Here is a 20,172-nt window from a genome sequence, read left to right as displayed (position 1 = left end):
TGTCGAATGGTTAAATGGACCTTGTGTTCTTCAGAATCAAAGAGGAAAGCCCCTGGAATAACATCTCTCTGTTGCCTTCTAAACAGCCCCTTTGTTTCTAAGAGAGTCTGAAAAAAAATATTTACAGTCCATAGGTTATTTACAGCCTCATTATCCAGGGCCTGACTGGTAACTTTATTCCATCCAGAAACCAAATTCATTTGGAGTCCTGGAACTAATAACAGATTTTCTTTTCAGATAAGTTTTTTTTTTTTTAATCTGCCTCTTGTAACAGAGATAAAACTATTAATGCGTTCCCTGTCTCACTCGCCAGCACTGTTCTCGGATTTATAGAAGGATTAAAACCTCCTCTCCCCGCCCCTCCTCTCTGCTCCACACAAACCCTTTCCCCTCTCATTTGCTATTTCACCCACAGAATATCCGAGCAAAAACCGAAAGAAAGCCAGATGGACCAACGTTAAAAGTATGTAAAGGCTGCTATTTCAATGATTTCATAAGAAAAACATTTTCACGATGAAATGACTGAAAAAATCGGGCACCCTTCGGTTTAAAATTCTTTCTACTACAAGCACACAAAAACACACCGAAGTGTAAAAACTTAGTTGATTCTGGTTTGATTTCTGGCTGGAAGCTGACAAGAACTGACTGAAGAGAAACGAAAGAGAGAGAGGGAGGGCAAGGGGAAGTGGAGTGCTTTTGCCCTCCGTTCTTTTCTTTCTTCCTAAAGACAGATCAGAAAAATGACCCCACGCCAGGTGAAGGTGCACCACGCAGGTTTACCCAGACCGACCAAGGAAAACGTCTCGGCCGCCCCCCCACCCCCGACTTGAAAACCTAAACTACATTTTCCCTTACACACGCTAATACGGGGAGATTTTAGCCAATTTCATTGTTCTGCCTGGGTCTGAAATGGACTTTTCCTCTGTACCCCCCTCTCATCACCTAGCCCCATACATTCCGATTCGACAGCCCCCCCAAATCAGAGGCTCGCGGAGAATAAAGGAGTGTGGGGAGGGAGTGGAGAGCAGTGGAAAGGGGAGCCGTGGGGACAGAGTGGAAAGATCACCCTAAAGGTAATTTTCTTGGGGGGTGCGGGGGGAGGAGGAAAGCTAAACCGCATCACCTTTATTTATTCCAAATAAATGAAAAGCACAGTCACGGGTCTGTCTTTTCCCAGGCGCCCCCTCCCAATTTCTTTTCTTCGGGCAGTAGCCCACCCTCGCACCCCCCCACCCCCGCCTCTTTCTCCACCCTGGAAATAAGATCCTGTTAAATTCCGGATCCCGGCCGTTCCGTGGGCAGGGGAGGGGGAGGCGGGGAGGGGTCGGCAGCCGGTTAAAGCCCCGGGGGTGGGGCGCCGGAGGCCGGGCGCCCGGGGGGCTGCGGGCCGGGGGCTGCCCGGCGAGGGGCCGCGGGCAGAACAAAGCTGCGGGGGCCGCGGCGGCCGGGCGGCTCTGGGCGAGCGGGGTCGGCGGGCCGGACGCCCCTTACCTTCGTACACGGGGGCCATCGGGGCCGGGGTGTCCGCGATTCATGGCAACGGCGAAGGGAACGCGGCGCGCGAGCTCGGCCCCCCCAGCCTCAGTCGGAATCTGCCATCTTGAGCCTGTGTCTCCGCTCTCGGCGCAGCCGGGGCCGCCAGCGCCCGCATCACCGCCTCACTTGGCCGGCGCCGGGGGAGGGGGCCGGGCGCCGCCGCCGCCGCCGCCGCCGCGGCCGGGGCCCTGCGCGGGGCTCCGGCGGCCGGGCGGGCGGGCGCAGCGGCCGAGGCCGAGGGGCCGGGCGGCCGCGGCCCCCGAGCGGGTCCGCGGTGGGGCGGGAGCCGGGGCGGGCAGCGCGCGGCCAGTGCCCGGCCGGAGCTCAGCTCAGCATGGCTGTGTGTGGGGGCTTCGGCAAAAGTTGCACGGGAGGCGGAGGAGGGGCGGGCGGAGCCGGGAGGAGGGGCGGGGGCGGGGGCGGGGGGCGGGGGCGGCGGGCCGGGCGCGAGCGAGCGAGCGAGCCGCGGAGCGCGGAGTCCGCGCGCAATCGAGCGCCGATGGCACGGATGCGAGGCGGGGAAGGCCGAGCCGAGGGCAGGAGCGGCGGGCCGGGGCGGGCGCGGGCGCGGGCGGGGCGGGGCGGGGCGGGGCGGGGCGGGGGGCGCCGCGAGGCTCGCGGGCAAGGTGCGCGCGGTGCGGTTCCGACCGGCCGAAGACCGCGGGTCCGCGGAGGTGGCAGCCAGAAGTTTGTGTGCGCGCGCGAGCGGGGCGGGAGGGGCGGGGCGGGCAGGGGGCGCCGCCGGCGGAGAGTCTCGCCCGCCTCGCCCTGAGCTAGGTGTGCAGTGAATGAAGGGAGGAGTGGGCGCTCGCCGGCCTCCGGGGCGAGTGAGTGAGGGGAGGAGCTTTTGCAACCCACTGGAGGTCGGAGGTGCAGAGCCATTCCGCGCACGCCTCAGACAGGCAGCCCCCGGTGGTGGCTGAATCCCTGCGGGAATCTGGTCTGCACGCCGCGCTCACGTCCGCGGAGTTCTGCGGGGCCCCGGCTCTGCCGCCTGGACCCTGGTTCCCAGGCCTCTGCTCTGCTCCTCGCGCTGCGATCCGGGCTTCGGCTAAACATCCTCCAAACTCTCCCCAGCCCAGAGTCTCTCCGGGTTCGCTTCAGCTCCCTCCTGCATTCTTTGATAGGATGCCTTGCCGTCGCCTCCAACCTCAGAAGACTGGAGTCCACGCTTAGGCAGTGTTTTTGAAGCTGTGGGTCGCGACACATGAACTGATCATAAAATTAGTTCAGTGGATGGCGACCCCCTTAAAAAAAAGCAATGGAGTAGACAATTATTAGGATCCGTTCTCCTTAGTGAGGGTAACTATAGTTTCAGAATCCTTTTGTTTCAGTTATATATATTGGACAACTGTGCAGACCATGATGTAAATTTTACTTCCTACTGTGGGTCAAGGGTCAAAAAAAGTTTAAAATCTGTACTTTGGGGGCTGTAAAGTAACGGTCACTTTACAGTGATGCTTTTCTCACTACTTCTTATCCTTCCCAAACTCCATACCCCGTGACGCTCCCCCACCCCCTCCCCATCGCCGAAAAAAGGCAAGCTTTTGCACACACTTACCTAGTTTGGGTGGTAGCGCATAGTTGCCCCTTCCTCTCAGGGTGACCTTTGACTCTGCCATTTTCTTCACCCCTATATCCAGTGCTACAATTCCTACTGCGTCTCTTAGCCTAATGTTATTCACATTTGCAGAATCCTAGACTACCATTGCTAGAAAAGGCCTCAGACACCATCTGGGTCAGGCCTCCCTTTTAGAACTGAAAAAGTGAGGCCCATAGAAGCCAAGCATATCGCCCACCATTGTACACCATTCAATCTTACCATCACGTCTTTTGGCTCCTTTGGTGGTCTTTGCTTCACACCATTCATTCACCCCTTCCTTTCTATCCCGCCTGCTGTCCTTAATTGGTCTCAGGCCAGTTCACCCTAAGAACTGTCACCTCCATAACACACAGTTCTGACTGGGCTGTGCTCCCTGCTCATGTCCTTCAAGGCATCAGCCTCTGCTGAGGTACCTACTTCCTTGGCTCTGAATCAAGGCAGGCAGGCCCCGACTTACCATTGCAAGTGCATGAGTTCAGCAAGTCACTGCCTCTCTAGCGAGACTGGTTTATTCGTGGTCTTCCTCCAGCCTTGCCTATCTATGCCCAGCCGCTACTTTCCCACCAAGGGTGCCCTCTCTATCTTTTCTCTTTAACCAGATTTTCCACCTGTGCCCGACTTGGTTCCTCCACAAAACAGCCAGAGGCAACATGAGATTAAGATAGACCTGGGTTCAGAGCCCAGTTCTTCCACTTCCATAGCTGTGTGAACTTAGTCAAATTGCTTCTCCTCTCTGAGCTTCAGTTTCTGCATCTGCGTTACGATGAGATAGTAATGATAAGTGTTCTTCCCTTGTAGCTCTAAGTGTCTATCATGACCTTTACTGTATGGGTATTCTCTCTCTCTTCCCCTTTCCAGTGCTACCTAATAGAATTTGCTGCAGTGATGGAAATGTAACCATTTGTGGCTGTTGAGCACATGGAATGCGATTAACGTGCCCGAGGAACTGAACTTTCCATTTTCACAGCCACATGTGGCTGGTGGCTACCATGTTGGATGGTGCATCTCTAAAGCGCATGTTCAGCAAGGGCAGAAGCCATGTTGATCTTGCTTGCCATTATATCCCCAGCAAGGAGCACATTGCCTGGCATAGGGTAGGTCCTGTACAAATATCCATGGAGTGATGACAGCCGCCATTTATTATGTGCGTCAAGCACAACACTAAGAACTTGGTATAAGTAAGTTATTTTGTATAGTGCTCCCCACAGCCTCTGAGGTGGGATTGGATTGGAGATAGAACTTGTATAGAGTGCTGGCAGATAGCAGAGGTTCAATAAAAGGTGTCTGTTATTATTATAAAAAACTCCATGTGACCAATGTAACTGATTTTTTTTTTTAGAGAGGAAGGGGCGAGGGGCAGAGGGAGAGAGAACCCCAAGCAGTCTCCAATCGCAGCACAGAACCCAACATGGGGCTCAATCTCACAACCCTGAGGTCATGACCTGAGCTGAAATCAAGAGTCTGATGCTTAACCTACTGTTTGTCATCCAGGTGCCCCAATCGAACTGATTTTTATCTCTTCTTCTAGGCTTCCAGAACAGTTCCTGTCACACATGCTCTGCTGTCACATAGCACACCCCACCCTAGATGGCTGACTCTCCACTTCTGTGGAGGTGACCTGTCCCCACAACTGTGTTGGCAGCATCTTGGGGCAAGGTCCGTGGCATACTTGTCTGGATGTCTCTCAGCTCAGGGCTCGCGCTGATTCGTATTTAGTAATTGCCTCTCACTTTGTCCCAGTTGCTATCAAGCCATGAGTGATTCTAGGCAGTAGTACTCTCTGGAATATCTCCTCTGTCCTCCCCAAATTCGTATGTTGAAGTCCTAACCCCCGGTTCTTCAAAATGTGACTGTATTTAGAGATAGGGTCTTGAAAGAGGTAATGCAGTTAAAATGAGGTCATCTAATGGGCCTTAATCCAATATGACTGGTGTCCTCATGGGAAGAGGAGATTAAGACACAGACATGCAGAAGGAAGACCATGTGAGACACGGGGAGAAGGCAACCATGGACAAGCCAAGGGCAGAGTCCTTAGAAGAAACCAAACCTACTGACACTTTGATCTCAAACATCTATCCTCCAGAACTGCAAGAAAATAAATGTTGGTTGTTAAAGCCACATGGTCTGTGGTACTTTGGTATGACAGCTGTAGGAAACTAAGATACCCCCCAAGAAGGAGAATTAAAATGAAGAAAGATCAACTTGTGTCACCTGAAAACATCTTAAGGGTGGTCTCCTTCCTATACACCCACTTTGGGCACAGAAAGCAAGTCCTGTGAAAGGAGAACAAGACGGAGCCATACAGGTAAGATGGCCGCCTTCTCTTCAGACCACTAGGACTAAATTCTACCTGTGTGATGCTCAACTGCAGCAAAAAAACATTCAGTTGAGCTAGCATATATGGCATCATGTAGGTGGGGAAATGTTATTTAAATGAATTTAGATTTTTTTCTCATGAATTGGCAGATTGATATGCCTATTTGTTTCCCTTCCCTTCTATGACTATAGAATTTGTGGTCTTCCTCCAGCCTTGCCTATCTGTGCCCAGCCGCTACTTTCCCACCAAGGGTGCCCTCTCTATCTTTTCTCTTTAACCAGATTTTCCACCTGTGCCCGACTTGGTTCCTCCACAAAACAGCCAGAGGCAACATGAGATTAAGATAGACCTGGGTTCAGAGCCCAGTTCCTCCACTTCCATAGCTGTGTGAACTTAGTCAAATTGCTTCACCTCTCTGAGCTTCAGTTTCTGCATCTGCATTACGATGAGATAGTATCGTGGGAGCAGGGATATAAACCTAACAATGAACTGCCCCTGAAGGAGAGCGCGAGAGCAGGAGGGGGACAGAATCTGAGACACAGCCCCAAGGAGCACTAGTATTTGAAGTAAGGGAAGAGGGAAAAGAACTCCCTGTGGAGGAGGAGAGGGAAGGAGGACAATATCCCAGGGCAAAGACCACCGCATAGGGAGGTGTGGTCGGCAGCGCTCCGTGCTATTGAGAGATCAATGAGACATGCGGGGAGGCATCCACTGGATTTACCCACAAGGTTACATCTGTGGCTCTGGTGAGGCTACTTATGGGGGAAATGTAGGGTTCTTAAATTCAGCCTGAAAAGAATGTACAGTGTTTTGATAGGTGGAGAATAGAGGGTGAGGAGGGTTATCAAGGCTCCAGAAGAGGGCACTAGAGAGTATTCCAGGAAGAGAGGTGCAACCAAAGTCACAGGGTGAGACAGTGAGCTGGCTCCAGGACCTAGCGCATCTGGCTAGGTTAGTATGCACCGTATTACATTTATTTAATAAACACATTAGCACTTAGTGTTCTAAGAAGTTTACAGATATTCACCCATTTAATAAATCCTTTTTTCTCTTTGCACTACATGGAACTCTACATTGCCATAAGACCATGTAACTTTAGTGTCTTTTGAGAAATATTAACAAACGCAAGAGAACTGGAGAGGATTTAGTAGCCATCTATGTCAGTTACCTCTTCTCCATGTCTTTCTACAAATGGTATGAATCATATCTTTCTCAGGGCTGACCAAACATGGGGGGAGTTTTGACCTGGTTTCAAGATCATTTTGCTTATAGGGCAAATGACAAACGTCTTTTCTTATTTAAGCCTACAGTTGTGAAAATGTGCAACATCCCAGTATCTTCAAGACCACAAGATGGAGGTATTTGTCTTTGGGGTGTATATCTTCAGGTGTTCGTGTCTTGTTATCACTCTCTGGGTGTTTTTAGTGTGATATCTGTGCAGGTTGTATCTTATCTGGACTTGGTATGCAATGCTCTCGTTTTCCAGCCTGGTCCTTCTTTCTGTGCTGGAGCCTCTGGTCTTGTCTTTGGAGGATACGCCTGGGGGGAGGCAGTTCACTTTCTCAGGATCTGTCTTCTGACGACCTACCTCTCTTGTGGTCTCTGGCTCTATGTATGTCTGTTTTTCTCTCTCTTGACAATGTATCTACCTCGTTTTCTTTTTCTGTGCATCTTCCTATCCCACACACAATTTCTTCTTTCTCTACTTCCCTCTCTTTTATGATTCATGTCTTAACAAGTCATAATATCAACCTACATTTGTTTTAGGTATTCTAAAGAAATCACTTCATATTTCTGCTTTAAACCTTTGATTGGCTTAAATGGTGCATTTTGTTATAGACTGGGGTTTAATAACTGCAGGACTCCCCAAACAAAGGCTTCAGTGGCAGGGCAGGATGCTGACAGAGGATGTGAAAGAGTAGAAATTGCATTCAAATTAGGAACAATAGGAGCTACAGCTTTAAGGGCAAAGGGTAGAGCAAGGCTGGGCAGGGTGAAGGGAAGCTGTGGAAATGGCAGTCTTGGAGAAATCGCACTGGCAAAATCAGGGGAATACAGAAACATCATTCATTTTCTGCTTCTGCTCCTAGAAGAAAAAAATGATCAGACACCTGATCGGGGATACAGGAAAGGCAAAGAGAGCCCGGAACGGCATTCGACAGAAAGGAGTTATGGCCAGAAGAATAAATTCCATCAGCCTACAAATGTGAAAGAAGCACAGAAGATGGGGTGATTCTGTTGGAGGTTTCAGGAATGGCAGATTAGGACAGATTTGCACCCAAGAAGCAGTTCAGAGAAGCAATCTAGCCCTGCAGAGAAATTTCCGTGATGAGGGGAGACGGGGAATAGCTCGGTTTGCCTGACATCAAGTCCAGGCTGACCATGGACAAACTAGGCAGAAATAGCATGGGGAGAAGCCCCCAGCTTGAGTGAATAGAGAAAAGAGGGTAGACACAGGAGAGCTCTTTCAAAAGCCTGAGGATCCTGTTAAGCCAAGTTAAGCCTAACTCACTGATTAATCCGTGGACCCATGCATTTCTGGACTGTGTCAACTTTGTATGCTAGAGTTCCCTCTCACTGGCATGAAAGAGCTTGCCCCTATGTGGCAACCCCTGGGCGGGCAGGGAGGGGGTGGCCCCAGTGGCCGAGGGCTCTCTGGGGCTGCCAGTGACCTCTCCCATGCCAAATCCCAGGCCCTTTCTCAGCCTCTCCTCTGCTTGATCTCTAAACAAACATTAGTTAGCCACTGTTAATCCCTTCATCCTTCTTGAACCAATCCCCTCCCTTGACTTCTCATAACAGTGCCCTTTTAAAATTTCCTTTCAACTTCCCTGGCCATTCCTTCTGTCTCTCTCTCTCTCTCTCTCTCTCTTTTTTTTTTCACAAGAAATTCAATTCATCAGATGGTCAGTGCCTGACTGCATACTATGTGTCAGATTCTAGAGCAGGAGCTGGGAGTATAAAAGGGAATAAGCCACAGCCCCTGCTTTCAAGGAGCTCAAGTTCAAAACCACCAGGTAGAGTATAATACATTATAGCAAGTGCAGCAGTAAAAGGATGCACATGGTCAAAAGCTAACACGAGGGACAAATGGCAAGGAGTGTGTTTACAAGGGTGTGAGGAGATGGCCTTTCTGTGCCCAAGAGCATGAATCCTGGCAGGGAGGAAGCATGTAGAAAGCCATGTGTGTCCGGGATCTGTCAGAAGTCAGAATATTGCTAAACACCAAGAACAAGGCCCAGGCAGTGATCAGGAACGTGGCTGGAAGTAAAGGCGGAGTCTCATGTTGCCAGGACAAGGAATTTGTACTTTATTCTATATGCACCAGATGTGGGGTGAAAACGCGTTCAGTTTTGAACCTGTTGAGTTTAAGGTTCCTATGAGATATTCAGATAGGGATGCTCATTTGCCAAGTGAGTACAGGAGGCTGGAGCTCAGCCCAGAGTTTTTAATAAGAGATAGAAATGTTTTCTAGTCATCAGTGTATCATGGGTAGCTAATTCATAGGAGTGAGGTCACACAGGAAGAGGTTACTTGGTGTCAGTTCTCAAAGTTTGGTCCTTGGGTCACCTGCATCAAATCCCCAAAGGGACTTTCTAAAGATGCAGATTCTTCAGGCAGAACCCCAGGCCTACTGACTCAGGAATCTCTGGTGGGGGTGCCTGGAAATCTGCATTTAAAATTTACTCTCTAGGGGATACAGTTATAACAGAGGTATTCAACAGCCCCGATATGGACATCCACTGGTGTGAGAAACGAAGAAGCAAAAGGCTGACACTTGGAAGGGAGAGACCCAATCATTTAGGGGCTGTGTGGTTTCCTCTAGGGTTAAAGGCGCCAACCCAGAATCCTGACATCTTGGAGATGAGCCACTGACTTCGTTACGTGAGAGAAGCAAGGTCTTTATTCAGCCGCCTTTAGCTGGGCATCCTGTTCCTTGCCGCTAACAGCATCTTAATTAATATAAAGATTTTATTTATTTATTCGACAGAGAGAGACACAGCGAGAGAGGGAACACAAGCAGGGGGAGCGGGAGAGGAAGAAGCAGGCTTCCCGCGGAGCAGGGAGCCCGATGCGGGGCTCGATCCCAGGACCCCGGGATCACGACCTGAGCCGAAGGCAGATGCTTAATGGCTGAGCCACCCAGGCACCCCGTATCTTAATTAATATAAAGAAGAATTTAATTTTGTGATTTCCAGATAGTGTTTCTTCATAGTCCGTGTGTAGATCTTTTAAAAACATTTCAACAGCCTCAAAGTATAATTTTTAAGAAACAAAAGCTCTTTGGCATACAGTCCTGAGGATTTTCACTGTATCTGTGAGAGAAATTTGAATTTTTAAGGAATTTCTCTTGAAATATGGCAGTATCTTCAGCTCGCGTTCCATTTGCCCTAGGTGATACATTTAATCAACATTCAGAAACTGCTGATTTGCTTATCTTTTCTGTAGGAGACATATACTGCCTGGCTGATTTGAGCCAGTTTGTCTGGTTGAGTTGGATGTTTAAATAGAGGGCAGAACAACAAAGATTATATATATATATATATATATATATATGTATATACATATATATATATATTCATTCTTGGATTTCCTTGTGCTCTTCTGACATTGTTTTGTTGACTCCAAACTTCTGAATTTTAAATGCTATGTTAAATAACCACCAAGAGGGGAAGGTGGTGAGCAGCAGGGAAGGGCCAGAGTTCTTACATCAGATAATAGGCTGGCATAGCTGGGTGCCTGAGTCTGAGCTTAGGGCAAAGCCAGGGCCAGCTGAGGATGGGTGAGGTTCAACGGGGCATTAGGTATGAGATTGACCCCGCCCACCCTATTTAGTATTACAGCCTATCCCCCCTCCCCCATTGTCCTCCACTGCACCTCGTTTCCCCTTACCTGGTGGTCTTACTTAACCTTTTTTGGTTTGTGAATTCCTTTGGCAGTCTAGTGGAGCCTAGGGACCCCTTCTCACAGCACTGTTTTTAAGTGCATTAAAAAAAATACATATAGGTACTAAAGAAACTAATGATACTGAGATACAGTTACCAAATATATTTTTCTTTATTGATACATTAAACAGCTAGATGTAACTGCGGGTCCAATAGCTACAAAGTAGTGATGAGTATAAACAATAGTTCAAGGTACTTGCAACAATGTCGATATAATGTAAAAATACCTGTAACTTCCACTGGTAACAAACTCATAGCTACTGCAATTAGGTGTCCAGTTGCCTACAGTCAGATTCGAAGGTTTAAGGTTAATGGGAACAAAGAAGTCATTTTTTTCCCCACCCAAGTTCGCAGACCCCTGAACTCTACCCACTCTAGGATAGAATCCCTGTCCGTATCCTGTTCTGCTATTTCTGCATAGTATTTTCATCTTCCAACATCATATATTATTTACTTATCTTTTAAGTTCTTTTTTTTTTATTGTCCGAGTCTCCCTATTAAAATGCAATATCCACGAAGTCAGGAGTCATCGTCTGTTTTACTCACTGATGTGTCCCGAGTGTCTAAACAGTTCCCAGCATTTACTGGAAACTTCATAAAATACTGGTCAATGAAGAAGACCAGAATGCACCAGCATCTGAGTCAGGACAGGGTGGTAAAGAGTTCTCTTGTCTTCTCTCTCATTTCTCTTTCTCCTCTCTTCCTTCTCTGTTTTCCAACCTCTTTCTTTCACCTGTACAATCTCTCTCTCTTTTCCTTTCTTTCTTATTATCCTCTTTCCATTTCTCATTCAAGAAATTCATTCGACAAATGACTGTCACCCTGGGTGACTCAGTCAATTAAGCATCTGACTCTTGATTTGGGCTCAGATCATGATCTCAGGGTCATGAGACTGAGCCCTGCATCAGGCCCTGTGGTCAGCTCTGAGTCTGCTTGAGATTCTCTCTCTCCTTCGTCCTGTGCCCCTCCCCCACTCTAAATGAATAAATAAATAAAATCTTAAAAAAAGAAAAATTTATTCAACAAGGACCTACTAAGAATACAATTGTGACAAGAGAGACCCGGACCTGGGGCTCCTAGAGCTCATCACCCACTAGGCAATGGCTAAGAACATGGCCTTTGGAGTTATGCCAACCCAAGTTCAATGTCTGCCTCTACATCATACTTGCTGTCTGACCATGGACAAATCTCTTAACCTCTCGGTGACTTAGTTCTTTTACACCATTTGGTCACTCATCAGTTAACCATTAGAGGGCTTACTATGTGCCTGACATTGTGCTAGGCACTTGCAGTCTAAAGGGGAGCGAGACCAGGAAACACACAGTGGTATGACAAGTGCTCTGATGGACAAAGGACAAATGCTATAAGAGGGTAACTCTTGATATCTTGAACCCTGTGAAGTCTGGCCATAGTCAAGAACAGTTCATGAGCTCCAGCTAATTTCAAATGAAGTCCATTGTTTTTGCATTTCTGAAACAACACTAAATGGAATTCACGTTCATAGTGCATGATGCATAGTGCATTATTAAATCTTCCTTTATTCCACCCCAGACTTCATTTCCTTCTCCCAGGCACCCCAGGATCTCATCGTGCAGATTGACTTAAATTCTTACCTTCCCTTTGGAGTAGAAGGAAGGGGGTGGGGCAGAAATATCAGGGCTGAAGATTTCAGGGTTCTCTTTGGTAGGCAGCAGAGAAGAGAGGGCTGTGCAGGCCCCCTTCGCACTAATTTTGCCCAGACACAGTAGCACACAGGATGGTGGACATCCTGAAGGAAGTGGAATGTAAGCCACACCCTGAAAGATGAGGAGGGAAGGGGAGAGTTCCTGGAAGCAAGGAGGTCTGGAAAACAAGAGATCTTAACCCTTACCTGAGGGAAATTCAGTCTGCCTAGAGCATAAGGGAGGAATAGGAGGTGGGCCAAAGGAAGAGTGATGGGGCAGGTGGATTGGAGAGGTCAGAGGGGTTAGGGGGCCAAGTCACACAAGGCCTTATAGACCTCATCAAAGAGTGGGATATTTCAAGAGATAATGGGAAATGAGGGAGTGACAAGATCCAGTTGAGGTTTTAAAAGCCCCTGTTGGCTGCCGAGTGGGAATATGTTGGAGGGTCACAAGACTGGGAGACAGGGAGGCCTGGGCACAGGGATGGCAACAGTTAGGAGAATGACTGTCTTCAAGACTCATTCCAGAGTTGGAATCTGCAGGACTTAATGACTCTTTAGAGGGGGGAGGGTAAATGTTAGGAGTTAAACTATGCCCACCCCCACAAAACAAGACATGTTGAAATCTTAACCCCCATTACCTCGAACTGACTTTATTTGGAAATTGGGCCATTGTAGATATAATTTGCTAAATTAAGATGAAGTATACTGGGGGCGCCTGGGTGGCTCAGTCAGTTAAGCATCCGGCTCAGGTCATGATTTCAGCGTCCTGGGATCAAGTCTCATGTTGGGCCCCCTGCTCAGTGGGGTGTCTACTTGTCTTCCTCTCCCTCCACCCCTCCCCCTGCTCTCTCTCTCTCAAACAATAAATAAATCTCTCTTAAAAAAAAAAAAAAGATGAAGGTGTACCAGAGTAGAGTGGGCCCTAATCCAATATAAGTGGCATCTTTGTAAGAAGACAGCAGGTGAAGGCAGAGACACAGGGAGAATGCCATGTGAAGACAGAGAATTGGAGAGTTGTGCCTATAAGCCGAGGAAGGCCAGAGAGGGACAGAAAACCTCCAGAAGCTAGGAAGAGGCAAGGATGCATTCAGGGGAGTGTTGCTCTGCTTGATTTCAGACTTCTAGCCTTCAGAGCAGTGAGACAATAAAGTTCTGGTGTTTAAGCCATTCCATTTGTGGTACTTTGTTTCAGCTGCTCAAGGAAACCATGCCAGTACGGTGAACATTTAGGCTACTCTGAACTTATTATTATAAATGGGACAGCGGAAGAAGAGTTGGGGATGAACAAACAATATGAATGAAAAATTACAAGGAAAACCAGAAAATGCTTTAAATCGATTCAGAATTGCCTGAAGACCCACAACTGCTGCTGGAATTCGGTGTCCTCACCCCCAAGGTGGGCCGGGGGGTTTAGATGAGGTGATGCTCGTAAAATCGCTTCACACACATAAAGTGCTCTAGGTATGTTCAAGCTTTGTCTTCATTTTAATTAAACCAAAACACAAGGCCATGTGTTGGGATTGCCCACATGCATAGTTCGCACCCACAGGCCTGGCAACGTAATTTGTGGAGCCCAGGAAAAAATGAAAATGTGTGCCCCTTCTTCAGAAATTAAGAGTTTCAAGACAGTGACAGCCGAGGATCAAGCCAAGCACACAGTCCCAGTCCTGTGCACTTGAGTCCATGAAGCCTCCCTGCCCTTGGGCCTGGAGCCAGACCTGTGTGATCTCAGAATGCTAACCTCCACCCAGGGCACCACAGGACTGGACGTGTGGAGGGAGGAGGAGAGGCAAAGAGGAAAGGCTTAGGGCTGGGAATGAAGGAATGATCATGGGGCACTGAATGGAGCTTGCCCTGTACTAACAGGGGATAGATGTCAGGCAACGGGATATAAAGTATGTCTACAGGTAGATGGGCCTGGACTGGGGAAGGTCTTTGGTACCAAGCAGAGGTATTTGACTCTATTTCCACAAGCAGTGGAGAAACACAGAATATTTTTTTTTTAAGATTTTATTTATTTATTTGACACAGAGAGATAGAGAACACAAGCAGGGGGGAACAGCAGGCAGAGGGAGAGGGAGAAGCAGGCTCCCCCCTGAGCAGGGAACCCGACGTGGGACTCGATCCCAGGACCTTGGAATCATGACCTGAGCTGAAGGCAGATGCTTAATCGACTGAGCCACCCATGCATCCCAGTAAAGAATATTTCTGGACAGGAGTCCAAGCTGGTGGAGAGTGAGCAATAGGAAGGAAGGACTGGAAAACAAAAGCTATAAGGTTTTAAGTCTGGGTAAGGACCCACCTTATAAATTGTTATAGAAAGAAGATAGCACCCTTCTTTCCAGTGCTGTCCATGTGACCCCCACCTGTTTACGGAATGAGTCCTTGGAGTGATAGTATATCATTCTCACCCAGCATAGCATCCACTGGTCACACATTCACCTTTTTTTAAATATAAATTTTATTTATTTATTTGACAGAGAGAGAGACACAGCGAGGGAGGGAACACAAGCAGGGGGAGTGGGAGAGGGAGAAGCAGGCTTCCTGCAGAGCAGGGAGCCCGATGCGGGGCTCGATCCCAGGACCCTGGGACCATGACCTGAGCCAAAGGCAGACCCTTAACGACTGAGCCCCCCAGGCGCCCTCACATATTCACCTTTTGGTCTGCTTTGTCATAATTTGAGAAATGACAGAAAATGCCTATACTTCTTAGTATTTAGTCTCTTAGTATGTTTAATCTCTTTGTTAGTAAAATGTGTGACGCACATTTTAGGAGTTGATGGTGTTTTTCCTATGGTCTCAAATCACCGTATCCTGTAAGCATTATTTTTTTCTAGATTGTGTTTAGGTCTTTTCGTGTACTTCTAGGTCAGTTTTTTCATCAACCCACAGTGAGCCCTAACTGCAACCTTGTAACCTGAGCAATACGGTTAGTGTGGCCCATGGATGACATGCCAAAGTCACCTGTTTAATACCTTCCATTATTTCCTCCTCACCATAAAGCATGCATAGCTCTCCACACTAGTCTCCCTTTATCCCACATACCTGTGACCAAGCGGCAATCCTTCTATCCCACACTGCTGTGTCAAGGTCTTAGGCTCACCAAACAGTTTCTCTTAGCTATACAAGTCAGTGTAGCTTTAGCTTAAAATGCCAGCAGGGACCATGAGAAGCCTTTGGACTTCATGTCTGAATGAAACATTCAAACTTTTACTACTACTCACAGTATTGGCATGGCTTTGGGAAACCAGAACAATCCAGGAAATCCATGGTTTCCTTGAGCTGCTGATATCCTTTAATCCCCCTTTCTTTCACTGCCCCAACTGTTTCCTATTCATCCTTTATCCTACCTTTAAAGCCAGAAAAACTGAAATAATTGTTTACAAACTTCCCATTCCTGTCAAGACAACAAAACCTCTGTAGTGCGAGTCATTAGGCAAGCACGACTGACAAAAAAGACAGTGCTCCGCTCTGAAGAAAAATGATTCCTTAAACTCTTGGAGAAAAGAAATCAAACTAACTTAAGTTACATGGGAGTCAGGAGGAATTGTAATGTCAGAGCTTTTTTCCCCCTTGCTCCTATGTATTCATTCTCATGGATAAGGTAGGTGCGTTAGGACTCCATATTACATTTGTATGAATTAGTGGATATTAAGAAAATGTGTAATACACCTCACACCCGTCAGAATGGCTAAAATTAACAAGTCAGGAAACGACAGATGTTGGCGGGGATGCGGAGAAAGGGGAACCCTCCTACACTGTTGGTGGGAATGCAAGCTGGGGCAGCCACTCTGGAAAACAGTATGGAGGTTCCTCAAAAAGTTGAAAATAGAGCTACCCTATGACCCAGCAATTGCACTACTGGGTATTTACCCCAAAGATACAAATGTAGGGATCCGAAGGGGTACATGCACCCCAATGTTTATAGCAGCAATGTCCACAATAGCCAAACTATGGAAAGAGCCTAGATGTCCATCAAGAGATGAATGGATAAAGATGTGGTGTATATATATACAATGGAATGTTATGCAGCCATCAAAAACACAAAAAACAAAAAAAAAACCCCCCCCAAATCTTGCCATTTGCAATGACATGGATGAAACTAGAGGGTATTATGCTAAGCAAAATAAGTCAATCAGAGAAAGATAAGTATCATATAATCTCACTGTTATGAAGAATTTGAGAAACAAGACAGAGGATCATAGGGGAAGGGAAGGAAAAAATGAAACAAGACGAAACCGGAGAGGGAGACAAACCATAAGAGACTCTGAATCTCAGGAAACAAACTGAGGGTTGGAGTGGAGGGGGGTGGGAGGGATGGGGTGGCTGGGTGATGGACATTGGGGAGGGTATGTGCTATGGTGAGTGCTGTGAATCGTGTAAGACTGATGAATCATAGACCTGTACCCCTGAAACAAATAATACATTATATCTTAATTTTAAAAATTAAAAAAAAAAAAAAGAAAATGTGTAATAATAACTGTAGAATCGATTGCTACCAGGTCTGGATTTTATATCTGGTTATTCACTAAAAAAAACCCCACAACCCAGAAACACTAATGTAGTTAATTAAATAGCATGGTTAAGTAGCACAAACTGCTGGAACAGATAGATGCTCACAGTGGTCTAATACAGTGGAAGTTGATTTCTCACTCTTAACGGCAGTCCAGAGTGGGTGCTCAGCAGGCAGCCTTCCACGCGGGGTTTCAGGGACCCCGCTTCCCCTACCTGCGTGTGGGACCTCGGAGTCCTTCACTTCCAGGTGGTAGACAGGCAGAGACAATGGAGAAGCCCTCATGGGAGACTTTTATGGGCCAGGCAAGGAGTGGTGTCCTGTCTTCTGTCCAAGTCCAAGGGCAAAACTCAGTCGCATGGCCTCATCTAACCACAAAGGGAGGTTGCGGAATGGGTCTATCCGAACGTCCAAGAGGAAGAGATCGTTTTGGTGAATGCCATACCATCCCTGCCCCTGCGGCATAAAGCTAAGCTGTCAGGGGTCCAATTTCTGCACTGGGTCACATTCAAACAGAGACTCAGCTCAAGAAATAAAATGAGAAATTTCTATGTGAACCCTGGCTGCCTCATCCAACAAAGCTTCAAAGAAGAATTATAGTCTTAATGCACAAATTTTGTAAGTCTTCTCTTGTCTGCCTCTTTCCATGTGCGTATCCCATATACACGGCAGCTCTACCTGCCCAAATCCTCGCCTCTCTACTCCGAGCCCCCAAATTGCTTTGCAACTTAAATCACTCAGACTTTTCCTCCCTTTCACCCTAATTGTGCCTCATTTAACCCTCTGGGCTTCAATTTCCCCATCTGTGAAATGAGAAACTTGAACCAGATGACCTTCATGTATTGAACACTCAACAAATATTTATCAAGTGCCCACTGGGCTAGGCCAGCTTAAATATTCTCCCATGCTATGAAAAGGGCAAAATGCTTAAATCAGGGGACTTCTCCCACTGTGGCTGAAGTTTTATAAGAATCCACGTGTTTAATAGCCCCTTCATGTGATTAGGAGATACAGGTTTCTGATAAGAATAAGGTCCTTATCTGTCATTAGGAAATAATCAACACAATTCATTGTAACTTGTGTAAAACAGCATATAGGGGGCGCCTGGGTGGCTCAGTCGTTGGGCGTCTGCCTTCAGCTCAGGTCATGATCCCAGGGTCCTGGGATCAGCCCTGCATCGGGCTCCCTGCTCCGCGGGAAGCCTGCTTCTCTCTCTCCCACTCCCCTGCTTGTGTTCGCACTCTCACTGTGTCTCTCTCTGTCAAATAAATAAATAAAATCTTAAAAAAAAAATAAAACAGCATATAGAACTGGAATTACCATTTCTTTTGAAAAGGCATTGACCCACTTTGACAGGAGTGTTTTAAACTTGACTGTTTGTATAGTGGCTAAAGACTAGAATTGCCCAGAAGTAAGACACCGGGTAGGTCCACCCACTTGATGGAATATGATGTAGTTATTAAAAGTAATGAGTTTAAGTTCTATCCATTGACCTAGGGGGGGAGTGACCATGATGCACCAAATGAGAAGAGTTAAGTTTCAGAGCCAAGTGCATTGCATAACCCCATATTTATAAAAGAAACGTAAAAATCCCTAACTATGCTGTGTATCTTTGTTTGGCCCAAGGGGAAGGTGCAGAAGGCTGCACCCCCAGTCTCTCCACATCTATGACTACTGGGCTAGGAATGGAGACTATGGCAGAAATGTGAGAGGATTAACTTTTTCATTACACATCCGGGAAGTTGTTTTGTTTTTTTTTTTAATTTCTTGCAATATCATGTACTTTGCAATTAAAAGAATCTTAAGTATGATTTTAAAATATTGACAAAGGACATTTTATAATGACATAGATGAATGGATGGTAATCCTCATGAAATGCAGAAGAGAGAAGTGAAGAAGAAGAATGTGTCTGTGTGTGTCCACGCTGGAGTATTCCTTTCCCTGGGAAGATCTTTTCCAAAGCAGGGCAGGGCTTGTGTGTATATCAGGCTGCACTATTCCCCATAGAAGTATACCCCAAGATTCTGATTCCATGCTTAGGAAGCTCTCTCCTCATTAGCAATGTAATTTATCAGTTCCATGTGTATCAGAAGGTAAGTTCCCTGAGCCCAAATATTTGGATGCTGAAAGGATATATCTCTCACTCTAAATTAATACACTGGTGCTGTTGATGGGGGAAAAAACAAAGCCAGTCTGTGGTTTGGTTAGAATGAATTAACTCATTGGATCCTGATAACTCTTGAGGAAACTGATAAAATGGAGTTACCAAAACCACAAGGCTGAGACACGGACCCCAGGCTCCACAAGACTCCGCAGAGATACAGTCCCTCTGAGGCTGAAAGACCTATCTGGCCTTACTCATGATCTTTTGTGGCTTGTTTCCTACCTGTATTATCACTTACTCTCTCGTCTATTCTCTCTGCAGTTCCCAGAGGTTGAAGACCTTGTCTTTTAAGTCAAATTTACCAGAGAAGTTGGCCCAGCGTCTGCCTACAGTCTATTGACAATAAAACAAACAAATCCACAAAACAGTGATGGAGGCATGGGTGGTTATTCTTCAAGAATTCCATGAGGCGAAGGTGGGGGGTTGGCTGGCAGTCCCCATCAGCCAGCAGGGATGTGGAGGCTCATGGGTTTAGATGATCTCAGGAGCTTGAGTTTGCTCCTAGCCAAGGTTTTAGCTACTAAGTCAGCTCTGCTGTGGAGGTTAAATGAGGGAGAAAGACAGGGTTGTTTTCACTCCTCTCCTCCATGAGATCATCTCAAGAGAATGTATTTTTTAAGTTGTAAACATCATTGAGTATCGTTTGAGTCTCGGATAAGAGAATGTCAATAGGAAACAATTCCAGATGGTAAAGGAAAAGAAGAGCAAATACGAATACTTGGTGCAACGTTATCTGTCCTATATACCATGTGGGTTGTTGGTCTGCAACCTGCTAATTCATGGCCAACTAGGTAAGATGTTCAAATCAGATCACCAGTTTCTAGATACGTAACTGAATGGTTATCTACTATGTAAATGGCACAAACTAAAAGTTTATGCGGAAGAAAAATGGCATAAAACATTCCGGCACGAATTCTATTATTAGTCATTAGAACTTATGAAAAGTATTTACTGAACACCTACTATGCATCAGACACCACCTGAGTGTATAGCGTCCATCAGTGAGCAGCTCTGTCTCACAGCCTTGTAGTAAAAGACAAAAGAGCGACCAGAAGAAACGAACAAACAAAGGAAAGCTTGAATTTTGAGCCAGACATTTAGGGATGGATTCGGCTGAGAAAGACAGAGAAGAAAAGGAAACTGATTTCACAAGAGGTGGGACAGCATAATTATGGGAACATTTACAAAGTGCCTGATGGTTGGTGTAGCACTTTCTTGTCCACGCTACAGAGGTGAAAATGAGCAAAGCTTTTCCGAGCCCACTGCGGAGATCAACCTGACAGAGCAGAGGTAATCATGCCTCCTCTCCCCGCTGCCCTTTCCTCTCTTTCCTTTTTTTTTTTTTTTGAGAGAGAGAGAGAGAGAGAGAAACAGCATGAGAGGGGATAGGGTCAGAAGGAGAAGCAGGCTCCCCGCCGAGCAGGGAG

At 46.9% G+C, this 20,172-nt stretch overlaps 1 protein-coding gene across 4 annotated transcripts in view; it reads right to left on the bottom strand.

Annotated features, from left to right (window-relative positions):
• HIPK2 (homeodomain interacting protein kinase 2) overlaps positions 1–1,734 on the bottom strand; it is a 181,813-nt gene extending 180,079 nt beyond the window's left edge. For 2 of the 4 annotated variants that reach the window (XM_064574897.1, XM_064574895.1), the window contains exon 1: positions 1,492–1,734. In XM_064574897.1, the coding sequence (XP_064430967.1) occupies positions 1,492–1,510 (19 nt within the window). In that variant the 5' untranslated portion in view covers positions 1,511–1,734. The remainder of the gene's footprint in view (positions 1–1,491) is intronic. The other 2 variants (XM_045864188.3, XM_054505178.2) reach the window with 1 other exon arrangement.
• Between the last annotated feature and the right edge of the window lie 18,438 nt (positions 1,735–20,172).

Source organism: Mirounga angustirostris, unplaced genomic scaffold (assembly GCF_029215605.1).
Source record: "Mirounga angustirostris isolate CCGP_5_RB_7025 unplaced genomic scaffold, mMirAng1.0.hap1 SCAF_12, whole genome shotgun sequence".
NCBI classification, from domain to species: Eukaryota; Metazoa; Chordata; class Mammalia; order Carnivora; family Phocidae; genus Mirounga; species Mirounga angustirostris.
Note: the sequence above shows the minus strand (reverse complement) of the source record. Positions and strands in the feature narration are given on the sequence as shown.